Source organism: Canis lupus, chromosome 13, assembly GCF_011100685.1.
Source record: "Canis lupus familiaris isolate Mischka breed German Shepherd chromosome 13, alternate assembly UU_Cfam_GSD_1.0, whole genome shotgun sequence".
Lineage (NCBI taxonomy): Eukaryota > Metazoa > Chordata > Mammalia > Carnivora > Canidae > Canis > Canis lupus.
Window position 1 is genome coordinate 44,986,346 of NC_049234.1, and position 13,097 is coordinate 44,999,442.

The following is a 13,097-nucleotide window of genomic DNA, read 5'->3' on the forward strand; positions in this document are numbered from 1 at the left end:
GTCACCGCATAGTTTTTCTCGGCTCGACTGTTTTTGGAACGCACACGAGGGCACATTAATTATCCTAAGTGCGCAGCTCTGCCCCCATGGGATGTATGGTCGAATGGAGAAAAAAAAAAATGATTTGTGCCGGAGAACGCAATACGCTGTGAATGTAATCTTATTTTTCATATCCTCATTTTCACGGGACGTGGGGAAGAGACGAGACAAACGCGGGGGCGGGGGCCGCCACTGGGCAAGGGACCATACACTTTCTCCTCCAGCGTCGGAAGATGGGGGGAAGGAAGGACGAGACCCAGGAGGAGGGATCCACTCCCGGGCCCTGGCCCCACCCACACGGGCCCTGAGCTAAGCCTGCGGCCCAGAAAATCCTCCCGTGGGCTTGGCACGTCCCCAGCTAGGGCTTCGGGACCCACAGACGCCTGCTCGAGCGGCTCCCCGCCCTGGGACGCGGAGCGGTCCCTTTCCCGCGTAGACGCCTGCGGGGGGAGGGGGCGGCCTCCAAGCCCTTGAGCACCCCCCCCCCCCCCCGGGGAGCCCTGCACTTGACCCGTCTGGGGATGAACCTGTCTGAGGCCGGGGATCCCAGGCTGTATTTCTTTTCAGTCCTTTAATCCGAATACCCGGGCTGCGCTCTTAACACTTCACGGGTTTACGGCCGCTGGAACGTCCCGAACGCGTCTCCCCGGAGCCTTGCACGCCGCGCCCACACCTGCGCCGCCGCCGCCCCGCCGCTGGGTCCGCGCGTGGAAGGACCGGGTTCCGCGGCGTGGGGCGCGGCGCCGCGGGGGGATCCACCCGCCGGACGCCCCGGGGCCGCGACTCTCCGAGTCCGCGCACCTCTTACTTGCAAACTCGCGGCTCGTTATTTATTTTACTTAAAAGTAAAAAAAAAAAATCATTAAACAAAATTCTGCTGTCACATTGAAGCCGGGCTAGTGTGTCCGGCGGGCGGGGAGCGCTGGCGGTGGGTGCGCGCCTGGAGGGGCGGCCCCCGCGCCCCCGCGCCCGGGTCCCCGCGTGTCTCCAGGGAAGAGGCAGCCGCGTCGCTCGCCTCCTCGTCCTTTGTCAGGTCTTTGTTCCGCCCGCGGCTACACTCGCGCAGAACCACTTACTGCGGCTGGAAAGGCGGGCCCGGGCGGCGGGGCGGGGCCTGCGGGGCGCGGGGGGCGCGGCCACGGGGCTCCCGCGGGGGAGGGGGCTGCGCTCCCGGGACCCCCCGCCGCCCAGACGTCAGCGCCGCGCAGCCCGCGCCGGGACGGACGGACGGACGGGCGGGCGGACGGACGCGCGGACCCGCAGAGGCGCCATGGACGGCCCCGCCAACGCCACGCTGCGCCCCGGCGCGCCCACGCCCGCGCCCACCCCGGGGGCGCCCAGCCCCGCGCCCAGCCCCGGCGCGCCGCGCCCCGCGCCCAGCCCCGCGCCCCCGGCCGGCGGCGCGGCCACCCTCGGCCCGGCGCCGTTCCCGCAGCCCTGGGCGCACCCGCAGACCCCGTTCTGGGACACGCCGCTGAGCCACGGGCTGAACGTGTTCGTGGGCGCCGCCCTGTGCATCACCATGCTGGGCCTGGGCTGCACGGTGGACGCGGGCCGCTTCGCCCAGCACGTCCGCCGGCCCGTGGGCGCGCTGCTCGCCGCGCTGTGCCAGTTCGGCCTCCTGCCGCTGCTGGCCTTCCTGCTGGCGCGGGCCTGCGCGCTCGACGAGGTGGCCGCCGTGGCCCTGCTGCTGTGCGGCTGCTGCCCCGGCGGCAGCCTCTCCAACCTCATGTCCCTGCTGGTGGACGGCGACATGAACCTCAGGTACGGCTCCGCGGGCGCGCCGGGCTGGGGCGAAGGCGGGGAGGGGGGCACCCAGCGCCCTGGCGGCCCCCGACCGCCCCCCTGCAGCGCAAAGGCCACCGCGCAGCCCGAGGTCTCGCCGGGGGTGCAAGAGCCGCGGGCCGCGGCGGAGACCGTGACCGCACCCGGGGACGATGCGGTGGAGTTGGGTCCGCGAGCGGTGCGCGGCAGCCTGTCCGGGAGCGTGCCTTGGCGGACTGGAAACGAAAACCAGCTGCTCCTCGCCCTGGGCATCATCCGGGCTGCGGCCAGCTCGGTAGGCTGACACGGGCGGGCCGACAGCCCTCAGATGCCCCCCGCCGCACCCCCGGGGTTCGTGCTCCAGTGGGGCGCACGGGTGCAGCTCTCTGGGCACCCACCTCCCTCGGATGCGCCGGGTCCCCGCACGCTCCAAGCCGCAGGCTTGCCGTCTCTTTCTCTCTCCTCCGCCCGACGTGCGGGAGCCGGCTTAGCCGGCGTGCGGGGAGCCCCTGGGCGCGCGGCCCACTCTGAGTTCTGTGCGTCCCCTTTTCTGCAGCATCATCATGACCATCTCCTCCACGCTTCTGGCCCTAGTCTTGATGCCCCTGTGCCTGTGGGTCTACAGCCGGGCTTGGATTGACACCCCCCTGGTGCAGTTACTCCCGCTCGGGGCCGTGACCCTGACCCTCTGCAGCACTCTCATCCCCATCGGCCTGGGCGTCTTCATTCGGTACCGGTACCACCGGGTGGCGGACTACATCGTGAAGGTGAGCTCACTCTTCCTTCTGTGGACTTTAACCTCTTTAGAGAGCCCTTGGCCTCCGACCCCTTGCTGAAATGCTAAGAAGTGTGGGAAAGGGAGATAAGGAAGGAAACTCGGCCGCCTTTGCGTGGGTAAACTTGGAAAAAAAGTTTGCGCCGCAAGGATGACCTTTATCTCTCGGAATTTCAAAAACTCGTAGCTTTGATTAAGACATGGCTTAATGAAAAATAGCCCAGGAGAACTATTCGTATTCAGGGGAGGAAACCTATCACAGGGGAAAGAGAGGACAGTGCTATTAATCGGTGACGTATTTTCCACCAGCAAATTGTGCATTACTAAAAATCAGAGCATGTGAAAAAAATTATATGAATTGAATTTGTCCTGTGTTTTAGAAATGCATTACTATGGTTTTAAAAAGTGGAACTCCAACTTTGAGAAACTCTGTAGAAGTTTCCTTTAAAATGTTTTATTAACTTTCTAAAAATAAGTGGACACTAATCAGACCAAAAGCAATTGAAAAATCACATTAAGGCAATAGAATACACAAAATATTGGCTTTAAAGCACAAAATAAGATTGGGCCCTGGATAAATAATGCAGAATGTATTACCATTCCTAAATCGGTGTGTTTCTTTTTCCTTCCCCATTGCAGTATTGCATCTGGTTTCTAAAGCTAGTGAAAGGCTGAGAATTCCTATTATTTTGTGCACTATTTCCAGTATTGCTTTATGATTATTTTTTTTATATTGGTGCTTGTTGAGGAGTAGAGAATTTGTAATAGTTGACTGGAGAAAAAAATATTTAAATAATTGTCAACTAAGCTGTCTTTGAAAACTCCAAAACAGTAATAAGAGTAAACCACGAATAGGACTCTTATTTTAGGAAGTTATTCAGACAAAATACGTAAGTAATCACTGCTAATGCACAGGCAAATTCATTTAGATAAGTGAAATGGATTTCTCCAATGTTTCAATTATGTAGATTTAAGAAGACGTAATCTTTTGTGTTTTACTTAGATTAATTAAATAAATTTTACATAAATAATAAATCTAAAATCTGATTATTCAGGGGAGCTAACTTTTATTAATATGAAAAATTAAGAGTTCTTTTATACACATATATCCAATTTTGACTAAAAAACTGTACTCTATAATAAACATGTATTTTGGATGTAATAAATGTATATGTGCATATAAATATACATATATGTATAATATACCTGCCAATCATCTTGAAATGCATTAAGGACTTATTAAGCTTAATCATTAAGCTAATACTATTAAGCTAATACTATAAGACCGTAGGAATTCTAAGAGAAAATCAATCAAATAGCTATTCCCATGCTAAAAACAGATTAAGTATATTTAAGTAATAGATAACTGGTAAGATTGGCTAACTTTGAATTTAAGGTGAATCTAGTCCTACTCCTTAACCAGGACACTCATAAAGTATGCTTTCTGACACATCTGCAAACACTTTAAAATGATTATTCAATGTCGATGTTCACCCCCAAATCACCAAATGATTTAAAATTGTTCAAAAGAAACTTCGGGGCCATTATTTTTACAATAAAGAATCAGATTTCCTGTCAAAGCTTTTGATGTGGACACATATTTTAATATAAGAAAAGCTTCAGGGGGTGGGGGCTGGCTGGCTTAGTCAGTAGAGCATGCAACTCTTGATTTCCGGGTCATGAGTTCAAGCCCTTCGTTGGGTGTAGAGAACCTAAAAAGGGTTTTGATTTATAATGGTTTGTTTGGTTTCTGCCCATTGCACCTTTGTAGCATGAGGACTTTACGTAATAATTTCGGCACCCTCTAGCAGACTTTTTGACCAGCCCAGATAACTTTTAAGTCATTTCTCAAAGAGTATAAAGTATATGCCAATCCCACAGACTCCAAAGGGGTTTCCCCTAGATATCCAGCAAACCAGAAGCAACACTTAAATTGTTCTTCTGGATCTCTGGCTTCCTTCACAGACACCTCCCCACCCACACCCCCACTCCCATTAAAAAAAGATGGGACAAAACAGAAAAAAAACTAACTAACTACTAATCTGAAGGAGAAGTAGGAGAGGAATTTTTAGGTTTCCACATTACCATTTTCAGTTTGTCTTACTTGAATGAGTGAGACGTACCTGTCAGACATCAAGATGATGCAATGTCTTGTTTGAGTCAGTTGTGCTCTATCTAAAATCCATCTATTGAATGTCAGAATTCCTACGCATCATTAGAGATTTTATAAATGGTAGGTTTCTCATGAACAGATGAAAAAGAGGGTGTTCAGAATTGCAAAGAATTCCTCACATCCTCTGATCACACTTTTCACTCACATAATCTCAGAGTTGGTCATTGTTTCAATATTGCTCTTTCTGATACAAAGTATTGTGAAGTCTGAAAATATCACATAGTAAGTTTCATACATTTTTAATAGCTTTTGATCTCACCCATAAAACCAGAACTAATTTCTTATGGAAAACGTGGGGTCCTGTTCAGGGAAGGTAATGTTCATTTGCGCACCTGGGGGTTGGGCCCCATTCTAACTGCTGTTTTTAGGAAGTACATTCATAAATTGAACACATGTTCACAACAGTCAGGACTCCCACCACAGAGATCTGCGAAAGTCTGGAGACCCTCAGCCTGAGGAAGAGTAGCCTTCTCCCCCTGTTGTTTGTTTGTTTAGAGAGAAAGGGGGGCGGGGCAGAGGGAGAGGGAGAAGCCCAAGCAGGTGCCACTGTAGGCCTCAATCCCTGAGATCATGACCTGAGCTGCAATCAAGAGTCAGATGCTCAACGGACTGAGCCACCCAGGTGCCCCTTCCTTTCTTTTTTTTTTTTTTTTTAAGATTTTATTTATTCATAGAGACACACACACACAGAGAGAGAGAGAGGGGGGGGGGGGACAGGCAGAGGGAGAAACAGGCCCAATGCAGGGAGCTGCCCCTTCCTTTCTGTTTTTTATTTTTATTTTTTTATTTATTTTTTTAATTTATTTATGATCATCACAGAGAGAGAGAGAGAGAGAGGCAGAGACACAGGCAGAGGGAGAAGCAGGCTCCATGCACCGGGAGCCCGATGTGGGATTCGATCCTGGGTCTCCAGGATCGCGCCCTGGGCCAAAGGCAGGCGCCAAACCGCTGCGCCACCCAGGGATCCCTCCTTTCTGTTTTTTAAACAGGAGTCTGGCCTGTGCTGCTTCTGGGGGTCTATCCAAGATAATGGCTAGTTGTTAGGGAAGGCAGACTGTCACTAGACGTAAGGACAGGCCTCCAAACAATTAGAACTGTCCAGCCCGGGCCTGGACTCCGGAAGAGGTGACGTACCCATCCCATCCGCAGAAGTTCTCTGTCAAAGACTGCTTATGGCAAGGATCTTCTTCATCGTGTGGGAGGGGAGACCAGATGGGTGTCTTCTTCCGAGAGCCCAGGATTCGCTGGCCTCAATTCCCTTTCAGCTCTCCTACTTCTGACGGTCTGTCCATTTTCTATTACCAGGTTTCCCTGTGGTCTCTGCTAGTGACGCTGGTGGTCCTTTTCATAATGACTGGCACTATGTTAGGACCTGAACTGCTGGCCAGTATTCCTGCAAGTGTTTACGTGATAGCAATTTTTATGCCTTTGGCAGGCTACGCCTCCGGCTATGGCTTGGCTACTCTCTTCCGTCTCCCACCCAACTGCAAGAGGACTGTCTGCCTGGAAACGGGGAGTCAGAATGTGCAGCTCTGCACTGCCATTCTGAAGCTGGCCTTTCCACCGAGACTAATAGGGAGTATGTACATGTTTCCCTTGCTTTATGCCCTCTTCCAGTCTGCAGAAGCAGGGATTTTGGTTTTAATATATAAAGTGTACGGTAGTGAAATATTGCACAAGCGAGATCCTCTAGATGAAGACGAAGATACAGATATTTCTTATAAGAAACTAAAAGAAGAGGAAATGGCAGATACTTCCTACGGCACGGTGAAAGCCGATAATTTCATCATGATGGAAACCACTCAGACTTCCCTCTGAACGCGGAGTTACGGAGGAGCTTCTGTCTTGCTGACATATTGCTACGTATTTATGGTCTGTGGTAGTGAATCTGGTTTACGTAAAGGATGACAAATGGTTCACATTATCCTACGTGTCACAATTGTGATCTTCCCAGTGTAAGGGTGCATTGGTGTATCAACCAAGCGTTTTCACAAATTACAGATCAATCTCATTATATAACTTGCACCTGGGATTGTTCATCGTGGAGCCTGAACATGTTAAATGTGCTCTTTGGTTTTTACCATCACCGATTTCTATGACTGCTTCAGATCTGTGAACTCTTAGAAAACAGGGTCTCGGAAATGTAGAATTTTGGTGCACTAGCTCATACGAGTAAAAACAAGCTTTTTTTTTTTTTTTTTTTTTTGTAAAGCAAAATTAAGTTTAATGTAATGGTCGTAAAAAAAGTGCTTGCTCAATTTATGAATACCTGACAGTATTGAATTCTGATCTGTATTCAAAAACTCCCAACACAGTTAACCAATGAAATAACAGTATTTTATTGTCAATCCTGTATCCAATCAGAAAAAACAAAAAAACAAAAAAAACACCAACCTTAATGTATATTTGGTATCTATTAGTAATGGACCGCTAACATTTTTCTGGGAAAGGAGGCATTTTCTTCTCAGCTGGGGGCTGACTTGGTTTCTGGATTTAGGTAGACACACTGCAAATCAATGATCTTTTGGAGGGATAATTTGGTTAGGAAAATTTGTAGTGCTCTCCACCTCCGAGGAGAACAATAGACATCATTAGCTCCTGCTATTCACTGGGGGTGGGGGTGGGAGTGGGGGAAGGGGTGGGGAGGAGGAGCGGGTAAGGGAGAGGGTGGAGGAGGGAATGGAGGAGGGGGAGGAGGAGTGGGTAGGGGAGGAGTGGGGGAGGGGTGGGAGTGGGGAAGGGAGTGGGGTGGAGGAGGGAGTGGGGAGGCGAGGCCGCGCTCCCGGGGAGAAAACCTTTAGCCGAGGGCTGTCCCGGGTTCCGCCGGGCGCCGAGGGTCGCCTTCCGGGGCGGCTCCGGGGTCCGTGAACTAGAGTCCGAGCTCGCGGGCACCAGCCCCGAAGCGGCTCCGGGGGCCCCCGCAGCCCCTCGCTGCCCGCGGCGGGCTTCCCGGCGGCGCCGCCCCCTCCCCCCGCGTGCCCCGCGTCTGCGGAGCACCTGGGGGGCACCTGGGTTGCACCTGGGTTGCACCTGGCGGGCCAATCGCGGAGATTGCCCGGGGCTGGAGGCCCCCGCGGCGGGCGGGCGGGCGAGCGTCCCCGCCAATCGGCTCCCGCCCGGGGCCCTGGGGTATTTGGGGCGGCCTCGGGGGCGGCCTCGGCCGGGGAAGCGTGGCGGATGGCGGGCTGCGGGTACCCGGCGTGCGCCCCCCGCGCGTCCCCGTCCCCGTCGCCGTCCTTCCCCGGCTGCGGGCAGCTCCCGGCCGCCGCGGGCCTCGACGGCTACCAGCGGGCGCAGCTCGTGGCCCTCCTGTCGCAGGTGAGCCCGCGGCCTCGCGGCGCCGGCAGCAGGGACGCGGCCGTGCAGGTGAACCCGCGCCGCGACGCGTCGGTGCAGTGCTCGCTCGGGCGGAGCCGCCTGCCGCGCGGGGCCCGCGACCCCGGTGTCCCGGCCGGGCCCGGCCTGGGGGGCGCGGGGGGCGCCTCGTCGTCCCCGCAGCCGGAGCAGGGCCGCCCCCCGCGCCCCCCGCGGCCCCCGCGCACCGCCGCCGTGTACTCGTCCGTGGCCTCCCGGCCCCTGCCCACCTGCCCGCACCCGCCCGACGGCGCGGAGGACCAGGAGGACGAGGACGAGGAGGAGGAGGAGGGGGACTCGGCGAGGAAGGCGCCCCCGCGGCCCGGAGAGGAGGCCGGGGGAGGCCAGGCGGCCCCGGACGCCGAGGGCCCGAGGTCGTCGCCGCGGAGCCCCGAGCCCGCCACCGAGCGGCCGCGCTTCCAGGTGAGGCCCGGCGGCGCGGGAACCGGCGCGGGGGGCTCTGCTCCGGGGGGACCCCGCCCCTCCCCTCCCCTCCCCCTCCCCTCCCCTCCCCCCCTCCCCTCCCCCTCCCCTCCCCTCCCCCCTCCCCTCCCCCTCCCCTCCCCTCCCCCCCTCCCCTCCCCCTCCCCTCCCCCTCCCCTCCCCGCCGGCGGCCCTGCTCCGGGGCCCCGCCCTCTCCCCTCCCTCCCCGCGGGGGCTGTGCTCTAGGGGGTCCCCCTCCCCCTCCCCTCTCCGCCTGCTGCCCTACTGGGGGGGAGGCCCCCTCCCCCTCCGCCTCCCCCCTCCCCGCGGGGGCTGCGCTCCAGGGGTCCCCCTCCCCTCCCCTCCCCTCCCGCTCCCCGACGGCGGCCTTCCTTCCGCAGCCCTGCGCCGCCCGCCTGGGTCCCGGCCCCGCACGCTGCCGGGTGAACGCTGCGGCGGCCACACAGGCGGGGGCGGGGGCGGGCGTCCCGCGGCCCCACCTGCGGGGACCCGGTGGCGGGACGGCTCCCGAGGTGCTGACCCTCGCCCGGACCCGCGACGCCGCTCCTGGCAGCCCCTGCAGGGCCTCCGCCGGCCCCGCCCCCGGGGAGCCCCGTACGGGGAGGGGGTGGGGGGCGGCTGAGCGCGGCAGGTGCCGAGGCCCGGGTCACGCCGGTCACTTGCTGGCGCCGACGGCCTCCTGCGGGGTCTGCCCTGCGGGGTCTGCCCTGAGGGGGGCCGCGGGGGGGAGGGAACGACGGAGGAGGGGGTCGGGGCCGCCAGAAGCCGGCGTGTCGGTCCGTCTGTCGGTCCGTCTGTCCGTCCGCCCGCCCGCCCGCGTGAAACGTGGATTCTGGTTCATGGGCCTCCCGGGCTCCTCGCACTGCTTGGAAACCGACCCAGCGGCGCGAGAAGCGAGCGAATCCGAACCTCCGCGCTTCAGGCTCCTCCTGGCCTCTGCGCTCGCTCGGCTGAGCCACCTGGTCCCCCAGTGACCGGCCCGTAGGGGCGAGCTGGGCCTCGAGCCCGCTTTTCTCCAGGAGCTGGAACGAAGCGGCCAATTGAAGTAGCAGATGGACCCCTCCCAGCCTGTGAGATGAAGGGGACTCAGGGGTCCCAGGAGCTAAACCCTGGTGACTCGTCTGGTTTTGTCCAGTTCTTAGAGCAGAAGTACGGCTATTACCACTGCAAGGACTGCAACATCCGATGGGAAAGTGCCTACGTGTGGTGCGTGCAGGGCACCAACAAGGTAAGAGACCCCGTGGAATTGGCACCTTCCCGACCTAAGTGTCCGGAGGAGTTTTGCTTTACCTTTTCTTTTTCTTTTCTTTCTTTTTTTTTTTTTTTTTTTTTGGCCTTTTAAAGACCTCTGTTTATCCATGAGACCCACACAGAGGGGCCGAGGGAGAAGCAGGCTCCATGCAGGGAGCCCGATGCGGGACTCGATCCCAAGACTGCGGGATCCCATCCTGGCCAAGGCAGCCACCCAGGCGTCCCATGCTCTAACGGTTTCCCTCTCTTCCCACAGGTGTATTTCAAGCAGTTCTGCAGAACTTGCCAGAAGTCTTATAACCCTTACCGGGTGGAGGATATCACCTGCCAAGTAAGTCACATACACTCGTGTTGTGTTTGAAGGGGGGTAGTTGGGAGAGGGTTTGGGTGGCATTTGTTGAATGCATCCTCGGGGAGGTGGGGTTCCCCGTGACACAGCCTTTGCTTTGCTGTGGGGAAGCCGGGCCTTGGGGTCTTGTCTCCTCCTATCCTTGCACATCTTGGTCCTGTTAACCTCCTGAGACCCCGCTGCCTCTCCCTGCGATGTGGAAGGAGTTTGCCTTAGCTGGTCCTCCGTCTAATGGGAGAAAGCAAGTCAAACCCGGGATACTTCTCTCGGGGCATGAGGTTGCCTGTTTGGCCCAAATGCTTAGTATGAGCCCGGGGTGTGACAGTTGGTCTCCCAAGGGTGCTCGCCAAAGGGTGGAAGGTTGGCTTTAAGGTGAATTTAAGCTGGCCGGCTTTACGGGGCTAACGAGCAAAGCCTGCTGGCTAACTACCAACAAAGCCCCGCTAGGTGCTTGAGGGGTTTTGATGACCTAGGGACAGAGGCCACTAGCCTGTGGGCGCACAGCCATGCACCTCCCTCAAGGTGACGCTGGAAGCCTTGCCGCCCAGGGTCAGGGGAGAGGGCCCAAGGAGGGGAAACCGGTGGAGTCCCTTACTGAGGGCAGAGTGGGGTCAGGTTCGAAAGTGGGATGCCTTAACCCTTCTGCTCTTGGCTCAGTGGTTGCTGCTTTGCTTTCTGTGTTTAAGGTCACTTGCAGCAGGTGTGGGGGGCTGGGGGACAAGGTCAGCCACCGAGGCTAGGCTGGATCCGCAGCTCTCTCCTGGTCCCACTCCTCTCCCCTGCTTGTTTCTTCTCCACCCTTCAAGTACAGAAAGCGCTTTCCTTTTAGATCCTTGTGAAGTTTGTTTCACAACACAAGTCTGAATCCCGTGCCACATGGGAGCACGACTGCCTGGCTTTAAGCACCCTCTGTTCCTACCCTATCCTTGCCGGAAGGGGTGCACGTGGAACAGGATTGAGTAGCACAGGGCCTTGCTTAGCATGCATCATTCGGTAAGTATCTGGACTAGAACTTTGAGGACGTCCCCACTGGTTTATGTGCTTCTCACTTTGGTTTTGCAGAGCTGTAAACAGACTAGATGCTCCTGCACAGTAAAACTCCGCCACGTTGACCCCAAAAGGCCCCATCGTCAAGATTTGTGTGGGAGATGCAAAGGCAAACGCCTATCCTGTGACAGCACTTTCAGCTTCAAATATATCATTTAAATGAATGTTTAAAAAAAAAAAAAAAAAACCCGAACGTGAGCTAGTAGAGCAGACACGTTAGCTTTCTCCCATGCTCCTCCTTTCTGCCTCTCCCTTCTCAGAATACTTCGTGAAAGGCTGTAGTTTTGACAAAGCCTTCAAATAAAAGTACTGCAAGAACAATGGACAAATTGCATGACCTTTCTTTAGGTTCAGGAGAGCTGCTCTTACACTAACAGCCTGGGTCTGTCACTGAACGGGCCTCCCACGTGTGAGGTTTTCTGCTCACGTGGGGCTGTAGGGCTGAAGCCTACGAGCCAGATAGTGAGTGAATGAGAAGCCACGTGACCATTAAGTAGCAAGCACTCTTGGGGGTGGGTAGTGGAGGCAGAGCCGGCCTTGGTGTGTGAGCAGAGCAGGGTGTGTGAGCTTGGGCTTTGGGGTCCGGTTGCCGCAAGTGGCTGGCACCTGGGGCTGGAGGCTGTGAACCGCACGGCCTGGTTGATCACAATCACAGAGGGTCGAGGTGGGGACTGGCTTAGGGCACCTTCTCTGAGCTGCTAACTGAATCACCTGCCCTTCAGGTGGTACCTCAAATCGGTCTCCTAAACGTAAAGCTCTCAAGTTAGTTAACCTGCTTAGGCTGGGTTTTTGTGCAGTTCTGCAGCTGCGAACTAACCTGGGAATTCTCCTAGCTGTGCCTGCTAGCTTCCTCGACTCTCGAGAGAATCCTAAGGCCCTGCACCCATGAGCCCCCCTGCTTGGGGATGGCATTTTGTCTAGAGCCTCAAGCTTTTAATGATGGTTGAGGGTTATTGGCTTAAAGGTTACAGAAACTAAGTAACAAGCCAGGTGTTCAGTACGGCTCCTTGTCTAATCTGCCCCTTAAGGTTAACCCTTACGACCTTGGAGGGTAGCATACGGAGCTGTCCGGTAACCTCTTGGATGCATGGGTGTAGGAAATGTAAGGGGGCAGCCCCGGTGGCCCAGCGGTTTAGCGCTGCCTTTAGCCAGGGGAGTGATCCTGGGGTCCCGGGATCGAGTCCCATGTCGGGCTCCCTGCACGGAGCCTGCTTCTCCCTCTGCCTGTGTCTCTGCCTCTCTCTGTGTCTCTATGAATAAATAAATAAAATTTTTTTAAAAATGTAAGGAATAAAAAAAAAAATGTAAGGAATAAAACAACCTAAAGTGACTTTGAAGTCTCTAGACCCCTTAGAGCAAGGGGAAATCCTCTCTGCATCCACATGAACCAAGGAAGGTGCTTGTAAAAAGATTCCGGGGCCCCTCGCTCTTCTGAATCACCATCTGGGAGTGAGGCATTTTAACAAGCACCCCGGGGTGCTGCTGATGGAGGTGTGGAAGCTATCACTTGAGTCAGCCTCGTGCTTCGAGGAAAAACACAGTCATGGCCTCTACCCTTATGGAGCTTCCAGTGTAGTGAGTAGATGGCCGGTATTTTCTGCATTTAAAAACTTGGGAGTTTGTCACGTAATATTAATACAGGCTACATATATGTAGGTGCTTGTAATAGGGGATCAAGTCTAAACCTGAGGTCAGGGAAGGCTTGCCTGAAAAATAACACGTGGGCTAACCTGAAGTTTGGGTAAGTTGAATTAGGAGGAGAAGAAACTTTTCAGACCAAGGTAACATGTGCAAAGGCCCAGTGGTAGAGCAAACCGGAAGGAAACTACAGTAGTAGAAAATGCGAGGGACAGGGGTGGGCATGACGGTGAGTGAAACTGGGAGGACTGGTATTTGTCCTC

At 55.7% G+C, this 13,097-nt stretch overlaps 2 protein-coding genes across 2 annotated transcripts; both read left to right on the forward strand.

Annotated features, from left to right (window-relative positions):
• The first annotated feature begins 1,309 nt into the window (after nt 1-1,309).
• SLC10A4 (solute carrier family 10 member 4) lies at nt 1,310-6,954 on the forward strand. Its single transcript, XM_038555075.1, has 3 exons — nt 1,310-1,803; nt 2,360-2,570; nt 6,057-6,954. Exons 1-3 carry the CDS (start codon nt 1,310-1,312, stop codon nt 6,567-6,569), a joined length of 1,218 nt encoding a protein of 405 aa, XP_038411003.1. The 3' UTR covers nt 6,570-6,954.
• On the forward strand, nt 6,663-11,364 carry ZAR1 (zygote arrest 1). Its single transcript, XM_038555076.1, has 5 exons — nt 6,663-6,706; nt 7,625-8,528; nt 9,535-9,777; nt 10,057-10,131; nt 11,212-11,364. Exons 1-5 carry the CDS (start codon nt 6,663-6,665, stop codon nt 11,353-11,355), a joined length of 1,410 nt encoding a protein of 469 aa, XP_038411004.1. The 3' UTR covers nt 11,356-11,364.
• The last annotated feature ends 1,733 nt before the right edge of the window (nt 11,365-13,097 follow it).

Bases quoted from the DNA above. Each gene is read 5' to 3' on its own strand.
- SLC10A4 (XM_038555075.1), top strand. From the start codon at position 1,310: ATGGACGGCCCCGCCAACGCCACGCTGCGCCCCGGCGCGCCCACGCCC. The intron at 1,804-2,359 runs GTACGGCTCCGC...CCTTTTCTGCAG, and splicing joins GACGGCGACATGAACCTCAG to CATCATCATGACCATCTCCT. The intron at 2,571-6,056 runs GTGAGCTCACTC...TTCTATTACCAG, and splicing joins TGGCGGACTACATCGTGAAG to GTTTCCCTGTGGTCTCTGCT.
- ZAR1 (XM_038555076.1), top strand. From the start codon at position 6,663: ATGGTTCACATTATCCTACGTGTCACAATTGTGATCTTCCCAGT. The intron at 6,707-7,624 runs GTAAGGGTGCAT...TCCGTGAACTAG, and splicing joins ACAATTGTGATCTTCCCAGT to AGTCCGAGCTCGCGGGCACC. The intron at 10,132-11,211 runs GTAAGTCACATA...TTGGTTTTGCAG, and splicing joins TGGAGGATATCACCTGCCAA to AGCTGTAAACAGACTAGATG.